At 50.0% G+C, this 13,386-nt stretch overlaps 1 protein-coding gene across 5 annotated transcripts in view; it reads right to left on the reverse strand.

Moving 5' to 3' along the window:
• Window positions 1-12,172, reverse strand: part of SMUG1 (single-strand-selective monofunctional uracil-DNA glycosylase 1) — a 63,961-nt gene extending 51,789 nt beyond the window's left edge. Inside the window, exons 1-4 of one of the 5 annotated variants that reach the window (XM_019659760.1) lie at window positions 10,986-12,172; window positions 10,270-10,662; window positions 7,610-7,911; window positions 4,230-6,571 (exon numbers count right to left, since the gene is read on the reverse strand). In XM_019659760.1, coding sequence (XP_019515305.1) covers window positions 6,044-6,571; window positions 7,610-7,911; window positions 10,270-10,339 — 900 coding nt within the window. In that variant the 5' untranslated portion in view covers window positions 10,340-10,662; window positions 10,986-12,172 and the 3' untranslated portion in view covers window positions 4,230-6,043. The other 4 variants (XM_019659762.1, XM_019659761.1, XM_019659764.1 and 1 more) reach the window with 4 other exon arrangements.
• Between the last annotated feature and the right edge of the window lie 1,214 nt (window positions 12,173-13,386).

Here is a 13,386-nt window from a genome sequence, read left to right on the forward strand (position 1 = left end):
ATGGAAGGACAGAATGACCTGCTGAGGCATGTCCTCTACACTCCCCCAGCCGGCAGACAGGAAATTGCTGGCCTGAAATGATAAGGGTCAAGCTGCTTCAATTAACGAAAATGGAAATGGCAACCTGGCTTGGCACAGGCCACCATGCAGGACTGTTCTGGGCTCTCAGCCACCCCTTTGCAAACTGGGCCTAGAGACTGACATCAGACTGAGATCCTTGAGCGGGATGTAGGGGCAGATGAATGGGCAAAAATATATGCAGCAAAATTTTACTGCAGTTGTTTTGTTTTGGTTTGACATAATGAGGGTCAAAACAGGCAGGGAGAGGAAAAAGAAGAAAAAGTTTCCCCAAATACATTATAATTCAACCTTGATTGGTAAGCTTGGGCTGGGGCCAGGCTGGCATTAAGTCCTCTATAGAAGAAAGCAATTCAGCTTCCCCCAAAGCAGTTTATATCTGCATCACCTGATGGTCATAGCTGGGAAGTTTATCCATGTGTCTAACCTCAATAGCTCATGCTCCATTCAAATTATTTCCTTCTTTGGGGCATTAGGAAAAAATAGAAAACAGCTGGCCTACATTCTCCTACACAGGAAAATTTGAACAGTTAGAGACTTAGTCCAGGGTAGGCCACAATCTCTATTCCCTCCCTGCATTCTACTTAATCTTCTCTGCCCAGCTATACCCAGGCTGGGTTTCTGGTCTTTTTTCCGTCCAGCACTTGGCAACGCTGACACAACCTGCTGCGGGTTTGCTATCCTGGAGGTTCACAGAACAATAGATGAAAGAGGAAGCCCCACTTCCCGTCTCCCATAGAGCCTCGCCCAACCCTTGGCTCCTGCCAATTCCTGCCCCCCAGCCCCTCCTCTTATCTTGTGTTCTATCTCCTTGCAGTTGGGGCTGAGAAATTCTTGGAGAGATCTGACACAGTGGACCCCGTTTCCAACAGCCACTCCATGGAGGTAGCAAGATTGTCAACTGATGAGAGAACTCTCCAGTCACTGCCCTCTCATAGGCACACACACCTCCTACCCACACTCTGAGGGCTAATCACGTCCTCAGTCAGCGTGCCCAGAGCACCGTGTTTAGAACATGTTCACAACACGTTTCCCGTTTGATTTATACTATAATTATATGCCTGTATCTCCCAGCACCAGACAGTGAGCAACGTGAGGGCAAAGAACCACCTAATTCACCTCTGTCACTCCCTACCATGCCTAGTGTGGGGAATGGCACACAGCGAACATCAATATATGTTATTTGAATTGAGAAAAGAAAGGACCACACAGTGGTCCAACTCAAGACTCAGTCTTCCTTTGAGCCATCCTGTTTGTCAGGGAAAAAAAAAGAGTAGGAAGGGTCTCTTTACTCGCCAACACATTCCATCCCTCAGTCTCAGAAGCACTCCTACTCCAAGCACAAATTGAGTATGTATGTGTGTGTGTGCACATGCATGTTGGGATGGGACTTTTAAGCTTCTATCACTCCTCTGAAGCAGAACTTGAATCACCATCCCTGGGAAAAAGCAACTCTGGGGATACTCATGTTAGTGACTAGGCAGCTTGGGTTAGATCTCCAAAACCAGGTTCTTGCGTTACTTGCACATTTGTCCTGAACACCTGTTTTGTGCCAGGTGTGGAGTTACATACTGGGGAATGGAAAATAAGAGACCCACTCCTTACCTTCAAGGCACCAGAGTAATCCTGCCTTAATCTTAGCTGCATATCTGTAACCCAAAGAAAAATAGATACAAGGCTGCACTTCAGACATCCCAAGTCAAAATCTAAAATCTCTTAAGTGGAGCAGGGACACTTGTCCTTTTTTTAAACCTCCGCTGGTGAACTGATTCACAGACAGGGTTGTAAGCCACTGATCAGTGCTGTCCAACAGAACTTCCTGCAATGATGGAATGTTCCCTATCTGTGCCATCCAATCAGTAGCCACTAGCCACGTGTGGCTCTTGAGCACTTGAAATATGTCTGGTGACTATGGAATTGAACTTGATATTTTCCTTATTTTAATTAAACAGCCACATGGGACTAGTGCCTACTACATTGGACTGCAAAACTCTAGATGATCCAAATCACTTCAATTTGGCTTTGAAATGCTTCTCACAATATTGTTTTATAGCAGCTGAAGTCTCCATTCCCTTTGGCGCTAAAGAAAACAATGAGCTTTCCCTAAGATTTTTTTTTTTTTTTAAGATTTTTAATTGTGGTATTGAGGGAGGGAAACAGGGTTGGGGAATCGGGGGAAGGGGAACAGACAAGTTGCTGTCCTTTTGTTCTTCGGTCTAGTTGTGGAGGATGTCCCTTCACTGGCCCATGTTGATATTGTGATCATTGTGCTCTTCCCGGGCGAGGCAGATCAGTCGCCAGCCATTGGACGGCTGCTCACAGCGGCTCACAGCAGCTCACGCTGGCTGCCGGCCACTCACGGTAGCTCACAGCAGCCACTGCAGCAGGGGCTGCAGCCTACGCCATCGCCAGTGACTCAAGGCAGCCCAGCTCCAGGTCGAGCTGTTGTTCACCATCTTAGCTGTAGAGGGCGCAGCGTCACTGGCCCTCATGTGGGATCCGAGCTGGGGCCATGCTGCTCAGAGCTGGTGTCCCAAGCCAACTCTTAACCAACGTGCCATTTGGCCGGCCCCCCTAAGGAGAGTCTTATTTGTACTGAAGAAACTGTTCTAGAATGAATTGGGAGGTAGGGGCCTGTCTGGTGGACTAAGTCCTATCAGCTAGCTAAACCACCACACCAGCCTCCACGCCCTCCCAGACTGGAGACAAGGCACTCCTGAGTACCTTCATCTGCTAGAGGTTGAAACTGGTGGGGGACAGAAAAAGCTGTGACATTTTAGGTGCCTATCATGGACTGAATGTTTAATGGTGCACCACCCACCAAATCATATGTTGATGCTCTAACTTCCAATATGACTGCATTTGGAGACAGGGCCTTTCAAGAGGTAATTAAGGTTAAGTGAGGTCATAAGGTAGGGCACTCATCCACTATGACTGGTGTCCTTATAAGAAGAGCGATACCAGGGAGTAGTGCACAGAGAACAGGCCATAGGGGGACACAGCGAGAAGGCGGCGATCTGCAAGCCGAGAGAGGCCTCAGGAGAAACAAAACCTGCTGACTTCTGCATCTTGGATTTCCAGCCTCCAGAACTGTGAGAAAATAAATTTGTTGTTTAAGCCACCGTCTGTGGTTATTTTTGTTATGGCAGCCCTAGCAGACTAGTACAGTGCCCTTAGAGAAAGGCAGGCCTGGGACCCTAATCAGCCTCTCCTTGACAGAATGCACCCCAAGAGCTGAAGGCAACAGCCCCACTAGAAGCCAGATACAGCAGTGACTCTACCACACCTGTCTTCAAGTTATCCTGTTCACAGCTATTCAAGTACCTCTATGCCCAACCCTACCCCCACCATCTCATGAGTCTCACCCCAATTCTAGGCTTCCACCTGGACCCTGCTATCGCCCTAGAACATCCTCCCTACACATTAACCCCCTCCCTTTCCATTCCTGACGCCATTGCACCTACAACTGCCTCCTATAGGGCTTGCCCCTTCATCCTCATCTGTGGGTTTCCACCTACAGGGTGCTTTAAAGTATGTGTTCTGTGTATCACACTTCTCCCACTAGACTTTCAATTCTCAAAAGTTAGTCTAGCATTCAAGACCCTTCACAAGTTGGCCTCAACTTCCCTCTCCAGCTTTTCCTCCCAATTGGGCCAAGTCAAGGCTAATCTACTTCCCATCCCTTGAACATAACAATGCTCTTCTCTAAGCTCTCCAAAACTTCCCCACTAAAGCCACCTGAAATGCCATCTCCTCCAGGGAGCTTTCCCTTTTTTAGCTGACTGCCTCAGCTAAATACATGAGAATAGGGCATCTATCTCTGTGCAGTTATTCCAGTGCCTCGTCCAGTGCTCTGCAACATGGGGTACTGACTGCCTGGCACTGTAGCACTGGCAGCCGAGAGGAAAAGAAGTCTAAGGCATGTGGGATGCAAAACGGTAATGCAAGTCTGATGCTAACTACCCGTAGATAGCCCACACTCCACAGGTTTAGGGGCAAGGTCCCAAGTAAGACTGCCCTCATTTCAGATGCCCGCTGCACATTCAGGGGACCCCAGGCCACTTACACTTCTAATTGGTTACAAATTCAGGGGTCCCCATGACCCCCTCTAGTTCAATAATTTGCTAGAATGACTCACAGAACTCAGTAAAGCACTCTTACAATTAGTTTTATTACAGAGTATCAATCAAGACCAGCCAAATGAAGAGACATATAAGGTAAGTTCTGGGTTCCAAACACAGCTTCTGTGCCTCTTCCCCACAGAATCAGGACACATCACCCTCTTTACACATCCATGTGTTCACCCACCAGGAAGTTCACCAAAGCTTCAGTGTCCCGAGTTTTTATTAGGGTTTTATTATATAGGCATAATTGATTGAAATAATTGACCTGATTGAACTCAATCTTCAGCCCCCTTCCCCTCCCTGGAGGTCAAACTGAGATCACCTGGCTCAAAGCCCCAACCCTCTAATTACATGGTTGTTTTTCTGGCATGATCAGCCCTCACCCTCCAACTTCAGCATAAACTCAGGTGTGGTCTGAGGTATCCACTGTGAATAACAAAGAAATTCCTATCATTTGGAAAAGTCCAAGGATTTAGAGGCTTTCTCCAAAGAACCAAGGACAAAGGCCAAATTCTTTATTCTACAATGGGGGCAGGGTGGGTGCTTGGACACTTAAACTAAAAATTTTACTAATTTTGAAAGCTGGAGATAACCTGTCCCAGGAGGTAGAGTCCAACTGTATTCCTCGTTAAGGTGGTCTCAAGACTTGCTCTACTCCCGAACTGATTAAATCTCCCAGCCCTTTCCAGTGGGGCACACTAACTAGCCATGCAGCAGATGTACGAAATGAGTTAGCTGGAGATACCAGGCTCTCATCCACCCATCACCTGCTCCCCAAAGTGCCTTGAGTAGCAGACAAACCACTGGACAGGCCCCTTAACAGAGACCCTGCAGGCAATTGGAGAACTGTTTACACCATCCCCCAACTACCCGAGGGGAAAAAAATCTAAACTATCACTTTCTAGCCTTGACATACAAGAGAGAAAAAGGGACCAACACAAAAAGATTTAGCTTTTAATGCTTAGACTGAAAAATCACAGGCTGGGTTTTTCATAAAGTCATTGGTCCATCTCTGGCAGGGCAAGAGTCTGCTCCTCACCCAGGCCACAGCTGGAGGCCAAGGACCACCCCCGCTGCCCAATTGCTCAGCAAGGTTTTCAAGTTGAGGGTCTTCCCTTATAGTGCAGTGACTCCCCACCCGAGGCAAGAAAGAGGTATTAGCACCATGTTCATGACAGGCACCACACAAGGCACTTCTAAGTGTTATCTCAGTTAATCCCCACACCAATTCCATAAGGTAGGGACCCCCGTTTTAAAGATGAGGATCCTCAGGCTTGGAGAGATTAATCAACTTGTCCAAAGTCATCAAGTTCACAAGACTCAAAGCTGGGACGAAAGTCCAGGTCTTTTAGCCTTTCCCACTCTGCCACATTGAATTTTCTCTCTGATCCAGCCTGTCTTCCATAAGTTCATCCTTAACACCCACCACACCCCATGCTTTGTCTGGTCCCTGTGAGGAAAGAGGTCCGTTCTATGAGACCCCTGTTCTATGAGAATAGGTGGGGATCCTGGCAAGCATCTTTTCTCTAAAACAGCAAACGTGACCTCAAAAGTTGCTCAGCTGAACAGAGGCTCCCAAGGAAAACAGTGAAGTAAGCAATTTGTAGGTGCTGACTCTCCGTGGAGTTAAGTACCAAAGGACCAAAGAGGAAACGTCCAAAGGAAGGGGAAGACAGCAGGAATCAGGAGGGCAAGTGGGAGTAGTGTCAGAACTGCCACAGCAGGTCCCAGCAACCAGGCAGCTGAGGAAGGCCTTGTTGCTCCAGTCCAGGAGGCGTGTAGTCATCTGTGTGCCCAACAATGACGTGGGGGCCATGCAAGTGTGCGGGGCCCCAGGGCACTCATTTTGTTACCAGCGGCAGCAGCCCCAGCTCATTCAGTCTTTCCTTGGCCAACGCCTCCCAGCCCCTGTTGGCCTGTGGGCTCCGAGGTGAGGGGTGCAGGAGCCCCTCCACCTGGACCTCAGGCATCAGGCCTGCCAGGGCCCGCCGTGCCCTGTGCTCCGCCAGCCGCCCTACTCCCACCACCAACCGTACCCGCAGCAGCTGCACCTGCCGGCAGAGGGCTGCATCACAGAGCCCAAGAAGCTGCTCTCGCTCCTTGGCAGGCAGCTCAGCAGGGGTGAGGTTGCGCCCACTGGGAGCCAGGAAAAGCAGAGGACACAGATTGTGGACGAAACAGTGACGGAAGAAGACCTCGGGCTGTCCACAGAGGTTCCGGAAAAAGCCCCAGAACCGGGCACCACTCACCTCTGACTGTGGGCACTCCAGTCCCAGCACTGGTCGCTTAGGGTGCTCTTGGGGAGGGGTCAGCACAGTGCCCCCAATGCCCAACCAGTCCCGGACTACACTCACTTCCCCAAAGGGCACCTGTGGGGAAGGAGAGAGACATGAGGGCTTCAAATTGGAGGACTCTGGACCAACTGACCCCTTCCCACCCTCCATGAGGATCTAGCCTGGACACCAACACCCCCGCCCCAACCCCACCACCTTCACCCAAAGGCCTGAGACAAGGATCCCTGGACCTGTGGTTTGATCCTGTCCCTCTTACTCCAATTGTGGACTGTGGCCCAAAAGAATCTATTTGTTCGCCTCTACCCCCACTAGCCTCTGGGACCACGTAGAGGGAGTACATGGGGACATCTGGCCCTATACATGGTATGGTGAGTAGCAGTACTGAGGACCAATGGTCTGAGACAGAAAGGCCACCAGGGTGAGTGGAGGCACAAGGACAGGGCTGACCACTGCTCTCTGGGTGCCCTCTCAGCCCCAAGCCTCAGACTGTCATTTCCATCGATCATCATTGATCATCTTTCATCCCCCAGCTGGGGTCAATAAAAGCGATTGAGCCTCTTGCCCTGAAGCCTCTTCCCCTCCCCCACCTGCCAAGCACCCCCACTGAGAGGCAGTCACTCATCCCAAGGTCTGAAAGGAAAGCAGGCAAGCCCTGGAGCCTGGCTGTTCGGAACCTCTCCTCGGCTAAAAACAGAACCCAGGTTGCCTGAATGCCCTGCATTGCTTCCATACCCAACCCTGTCAGCCAGCCTCTCCTGAGGACCCAGCAGTCCTGGTCCCTCTCCTGATCCCAACCACACTCTAAGGAGAGGGGAGATCCGGCAAGGTAAGGTAAGGATGGGGCTGGCGGAAGGAAGGGCTCTCAGAGGCAATTAGTGGACAGCTCACAGGGGAAACGGAACTACCATTAATGTGCTTGGTAACTATGGGCAGTGAGGCCGGGAGAGTGTCTGAGACCACAGGAGCCAGTGTGTTTAGTGGGAAGGGACGCCCCTCCCCCGCCCCCCCACCCACACGTCCACAGCTGTGCACATGCTCCTCCACAGCACATGCAGCCAAGCACCCAGCGTGGAGCCTCCCACTCCACCCTCTAGGGGCAGCCAAGCCCTTTACCCCAGTCTGGGCCATGCCAAAGGGTCCCGGGTTCATGCCCAGGAATAGCACTTCCTTGGGGCCCTGGCAGTAGCGGGTCACGTAGCTGTGATGTGGCTCCCACGCATACTCCACAGGATTGTAGATAATGCCCACAGGCTCTGAAAACTGCAGTTGGCTCAGCTCAGCATTGAGCCGAAGCTCCTCCTTCAGGAAGCCCTCGGCCAAGCTTTGAGGGCAGAGCTGAGGCTCCATCAGGACACCTGCAGGCTCCTGGAGAGGCCCCAATGGGAAGGCCTGGGGCACAGCCATGTCATCATCACCTGGAAAAGATATGGACAGAGGCCCCCCTCAGCCCTAGAGTGGGAGCAATCCAGGCTGGCCAGGGCCCCTACTACAATTTCCTGGGCTCAGAAGAGACTATCAGTCACCCCCCAACCTCCAGGCAGGACTGAGCTCATCTCAGTTCTTGGCAATGAGAGGACCCCTTCTCTCCCCACTTGAAGTATTCTTCATTCAGCACCTGGTGACAATAACCCATAACCACCAACCACCCCCCACTCCAAACCTCTTTTCCATTAGGTACAGGTCTTGAGTCACTGGTTCCTAGGCCATGCTAAGCACACGATAAGTTTCCAATACATATTTACTGGTGGCAAACTTTCAGCACCTTTAATGTCACCCTTAATAAAACAAGCCCAGCCAGGGTGGGCTGTGTCCTGGAAACCAATGTGCTAGAGAATGAGATGCAGGTGCAAAGCCATAGCCCAGAGACTAATTACAGAGGGCTAATTACAATAGCTTCCAGGTGGTGAGCAAGTGCTCTGTGCCAGATGCACCTCATTGATCCTCATAACAACCCCATGGGGTAGGTATTATTGCTCCCATGTTACAGGTAAGAAGACTGAGGCTTAGCAAGATCAAGCAGCTTGGCCAGGGTCACACAGTTAGCAAGTCATGAAGCTGGGATCTGAACCCAAACTATCTGACGCAAGGCTGTACACTCTTAACCACCCACATGTTCAATCACCCACCCTGCTAATTCTACAACCCTCTAACCCACAGCCCAGCCAGCTTCTTGCCCACATTCAAGGAGCTTTAGTGGTGAATAGGATGATTATCTGCCTCAGAAGAGACTTTTACAAGCTATGTAATCATGGCCAGAGCCTCTGATTTCCTCATCGAAATACTAGTAATATCCACTTAATATTAATATAAGAAATAGAATGAGATGTTATGTGTAAGGGGGGGAGGAGCAAAGGGGGAAGAGAAAGAGGGAAGAAGTGGGGAGGAAGAGGAACTCTCAAGCGAGCTTTGTAACCTGCAAAGGCCATTCCTTCCAACCTTCCTTCTCACCACTCCCATGCAAGCCCAGTGTTCCAACCTAACATTCCACTCACTTTCAAAATGCCTTTCCTACCCCAACACCCAAACTTTGCATGCCCCATTTCTACAAATCCAGCCACACTCCTTGAGTCAACCAGGACTGTGATTCCTCCACTCTTCACACCTCCAAATTATACCCATCTTTCAAGAAGCGGCTCAAACTATCCCTTTGGGAAAGCCCCTCCCTCCCTCAAGACACTCGAACATTTGCCATAGTTTCCCAGCCCCACCCCACATGAGTAGGTCTGACCTGAGAATCTGTATTTTAAACAAGCTTCCCCAGGTGTTTCTGATGGCTGGTGAAAGCAGAGAACCACTGTGTGTCACCATAGTTAGTGGCTTCTTCATGAACTCAAACACTGCCCCTTAATAGACTTGAGATCAGAGGCCAGTCCCTGTTCAATTTCGCTCCATGTCTCCAAGGTCCTAGCTCTTATTAGGTAGTCAACACCTGCTCAGCTCTGTCCATCCCTGTTGAAAATTACCTTCTACCAAAGAGCCTTTCCTGATGGACTCCTCTCCACTTCTACATTGTGAAGTCACTGAAGGATCAGCTGCCCACTTGTACTCTGCTTGCTTCTCAGGGCTCTGTGAGGCTCTGGACGTGTTTCCATCACATATGGACCTCCCATATGGCAGGAACCATGGTTCTTTCTCCCTCTCAGCCCCTTGCCCTGGTCAAGAATGACCTCTTCCCCAAGATGGGAACTCACGGTTGACACAACAGCTTCATCCATCAACCTGTTCTCTGACCCTAACCTAGAGGAAAAGAGAGGGGGGGGGGAAGAAATCAAAGGCCAAACTTAAGAACTTCTTCCCCAGGCTGATCTCAGAAATCTTTAACTGATCTGTCCAGGTGGCTACCCAGGGCCAACTATACTCAAACACAAGCAGAGAAGGAAGCTATGGAGAACTTACATGTCTCAGGGGCCCTTACTTTACATCTCCCCATGTAGTACCCACATGAGTGGATTGGCTGCTTGAGCTCTGGGATCTCTGTCAAGTCTTAAATTGGACGTACCTTTGATCTTTAGAGACCTATGCTGGAGACAGCAAGGCTGGGGGTACACAAGATGACAGGCATTACTTTCAGTGTTCCAGGGTTTTAAAGCCTGATCTGATAGCAAGAGCCACAGGCTGGGTATCATTTGATTCAAATTCTAGTCCTAGTTTCAACTCTAAGGTTCTCTTAAGCAAATCATTTTACTCTTCTATCTATGAAATGAAAATGAGAAATTCCACCCAACCTACCACCAGCCATTAATTTATTTTTTCAATATTTAGGAGTCTCTTACATGATAGGTAACGTGGCAGTCTCTTGGTGAGGAAGAAACTCAAAATGAGTAAAATGTAGGCCAGGCTCATAAATTACTGAGGACAGATAAACAATTCTAATACACTGTGACTCGAGCTTTAATGTCTGGAACAAAATACTAGGAGAGCCCAAAAGAGGAACTTGGAAGTCCTAAAGTCACCAAGAGCCAGAGACTTAAGAAACGTAGATATTGTATAAATTACAGTATCATATCACATTAAGGGCAGAAGAAGCAGATGAGGCTCCAGCGATAAGTCTGGCCACCTAGTTTTTCTGACACTAAATCGAGGAATTGAAGAAAGAATCGAAGACACTATCCACTCTCCTGTCCCTCGGGGGCACTCCAGAAATCCACGGGGACAATCAGCAAATCCTTAAACCAATAATAATAAAAATAATAAGGTATGGCCTCGAAAACACCACTTCATCCCTCCTGGCTCCCAGGGGCCGACACAAAAACTCCGCAGAAAATCTCCGCGTCCGCCCACGGGCTCCGCCTGATGGGAAAGCCTCGTCCCCGCAGGCCTCCCGGGAGGTTCCGTGGGCTTGGCGGTCCCTGCGTCGGGGCAAGCCCCAGACAGGGCGAGGGGCCCCAAAACACAGACATTCCGCCACCCCGCCAACCGCCGCCCGGGAGCCCTGGGAGCCCCCAGCCTGCCCACTACACCGCAGATTCACAGCCTCCTACTTCCTCACCTGGTCCAGCTCCCCATCCGGCTTCCGGTTCATTTCCCCCGCCCCCGGGCGCGGAGGACAGTGGGAGTCGTAGTCTACTTTGTTTAGGGAAGGAGATTGGCGTAGCTGCGGCCACTTCCGCAGGAAATACTCATATCCCCGGAAGGCTTGCTAAATTAGCACTAAGCGACGCTGGGGATTGTAGTTTATTCTTTACTTCAGGACTCAATCAAGAAGACTTGCGAAGAGAGGGCCAGACTCTGTAAGGACCTTGGAGATCCTGAGTTCTAGCTCTAAAGGGTATCACCCTTACAAAAATTCATCCACAACACTTTTCCCAAAAGGATTGTAAATCAAGGAGCTTCAACCATCCCCAATCTCTCAACTCACCGTAGGGTATTAACAATAGCTGAAGATGCCCTCCTTTGTAGCCTTCCAAGGACTGCATATAGAACATTCACAGAGGCACTGCTGGCATCTCCTAACAACTCTTAATAATCGCTTTGAGACTCTTCCAACCCCCATTACTGACCAAGCTCCTGTCTCCCTGGCTTTATCTTTGACTTCTCTCACTCCTCTGCCTCACTTGCCCAGCTCTATACTCTCCTATCTTTCTCAATCCTCCTCCTCAGATACTATGTCCAGGACACTTTCCCCTGACCAACCCCAATCCCATGGCTTCACTTAACAGCCCATTCCCTCCCACCTCCCCAATCCAACACCAATATCCAAAGCTGTTCCACACCTAGTTTTGTTCTTGTCCTTTGTCTGGGTCTGTTTTGGTGCCCTGACTATAAGATTTTCATTAGACTGGAAACCCCCTAAGGCCAGTTATCTTGTAGATTCCTCCCACCCCTATCTCCTGCACACCTCAGTACAGCTACAACTGAGATCAGGGAGAAGCAAGGTCTCCTTACAGAGAGTAAGGAAGGAGCCCAATAAACCCAAGAATAGGAAGAGGTGAGAGAATAAGGATGCTACCTCCTTCCCAAGACTCCCCTGTTCTACCAACAGACAAAAACCTAAGGGTGCAGCAGGAGCTTCAGAGAACTGTGAGCAGTGACCCTCTGATACCAAAGGTAAGAAACCACTCCCACTCTTGCAAGATTTTGGAAATTGAATTAATCATACGCCTCACAAAGTACATTATTTCCTGAGTTTTCATCTGTGCCAGATTCTTTCCCTCCTCTGTGTCTTTGCCTCTCTCTCTGCCCACATAAATGTATCTCTATCCCTAATCTCTTGTAATCTCTGTGTGTGTCTTTCTCTGTGTGTGTGTACATCTATTTCCCTATCTTTGCTTCTTTCTCTGGAATGACTGAAATAAAATTAGCCTGAGCTTCTAGAACTGACACCCCACACACACACACCCAGCTCCTCTGTCTCTGTAGATCTATGCACTTGTGTGTCTCTGAACAAAATTTAGTGGGGAGAGGGAACCATACTGGGGTGTCATCTCACTGCTTAAGAATTCTAGGAGCTCACCACCCCTTAGACAACCCTCCTGCCTACCCTGCCCCTCTGCCACTTGCTTGCCAGGCACTTCCAGTTTATCATCATGGCGGCTCCTCCACATTTTAAGTCTGCTTCTGGAAGGACAGGAATGAGTGAAATGAGCGACAGGCAAGTGGAGACCCCCACCCCCAATTTCAACTTCCTGGAAGAGTTGCAGAACTGTTTCTGTCCCTGTAAGCCCATTCACCCCAGGGATAAAGAGTCCAGACATAGGAAGAGATTCAGTCTCGGCAAGCCTACAGGGAGTCCCTGTAGCTGACCCCTGAGGGTCTTCTCTGTCTTTAGTCCATGCTACTCCTCCCACCTGATGAGTCCCTCTGAGGGAAGATGGAGGTGAAGCACTCCATACCTCCACGGTGTGAAGTGCTTAGAAACAGACACCCACAAACTTTCAAGAGATAGAGCCTAAGAGAGGAAACTTGGGCTGGGGCAGGGCCCTCCCAACCTGCCTCGTCCATGTCTTCGTCTCCTGGCCCTCTGGGAAGTCTCCAAGGGACTGGCTGATTGATTTATGGATAGAGCCTTGTGGGGCAGGAGCAGAAGCAGACCCAGGCGGTGGCCTGGACAGAGCCTAGAGCGTTGAGTCACTCCCTAGGGGCCAGCCAGTTCTGGGACAGTGTCCTCTGCCACCCACCAGCCTGCTCCCGGGGCCAGAGCCCAGGCTGTAAGGGGTTAACCTGGGGCTTGTTTTCCTTTGATTTCCGTGGGCTGCCAGAGCTGTATTGGGCCACGAGCGCCATCTATCGGCCTCTGGAGGTCATAGCTCTGATTCCCAGCTCACTTAGGCTTCTAGGCTGATCTTTCGGCCCTTTCCCTGCCTCTGTGCTCCCTTGAGTAGGAAAGGGAGTTGTCCAGCTGCAGGGCAGAAATAGGTATTTGAGGTTGGAAAAGGTGAGGGCCATGTTTT

Source organism: Hipposideros armiger, unplaced genomic scaffold (genome assembly GCF_001890085.2).
Source record: "Hipposideros armiger isolate ML-2016 unplaced genomic scaffold, ASM189008v1 scaffold_303, whole genome shotgun sequence".
Lineage (NCBI taxonomy): Eukaryota > Metazoa > Chordata > Mammalia > Chiroptera > Hipposideridae > Hipposideros > Hipposideros armiger.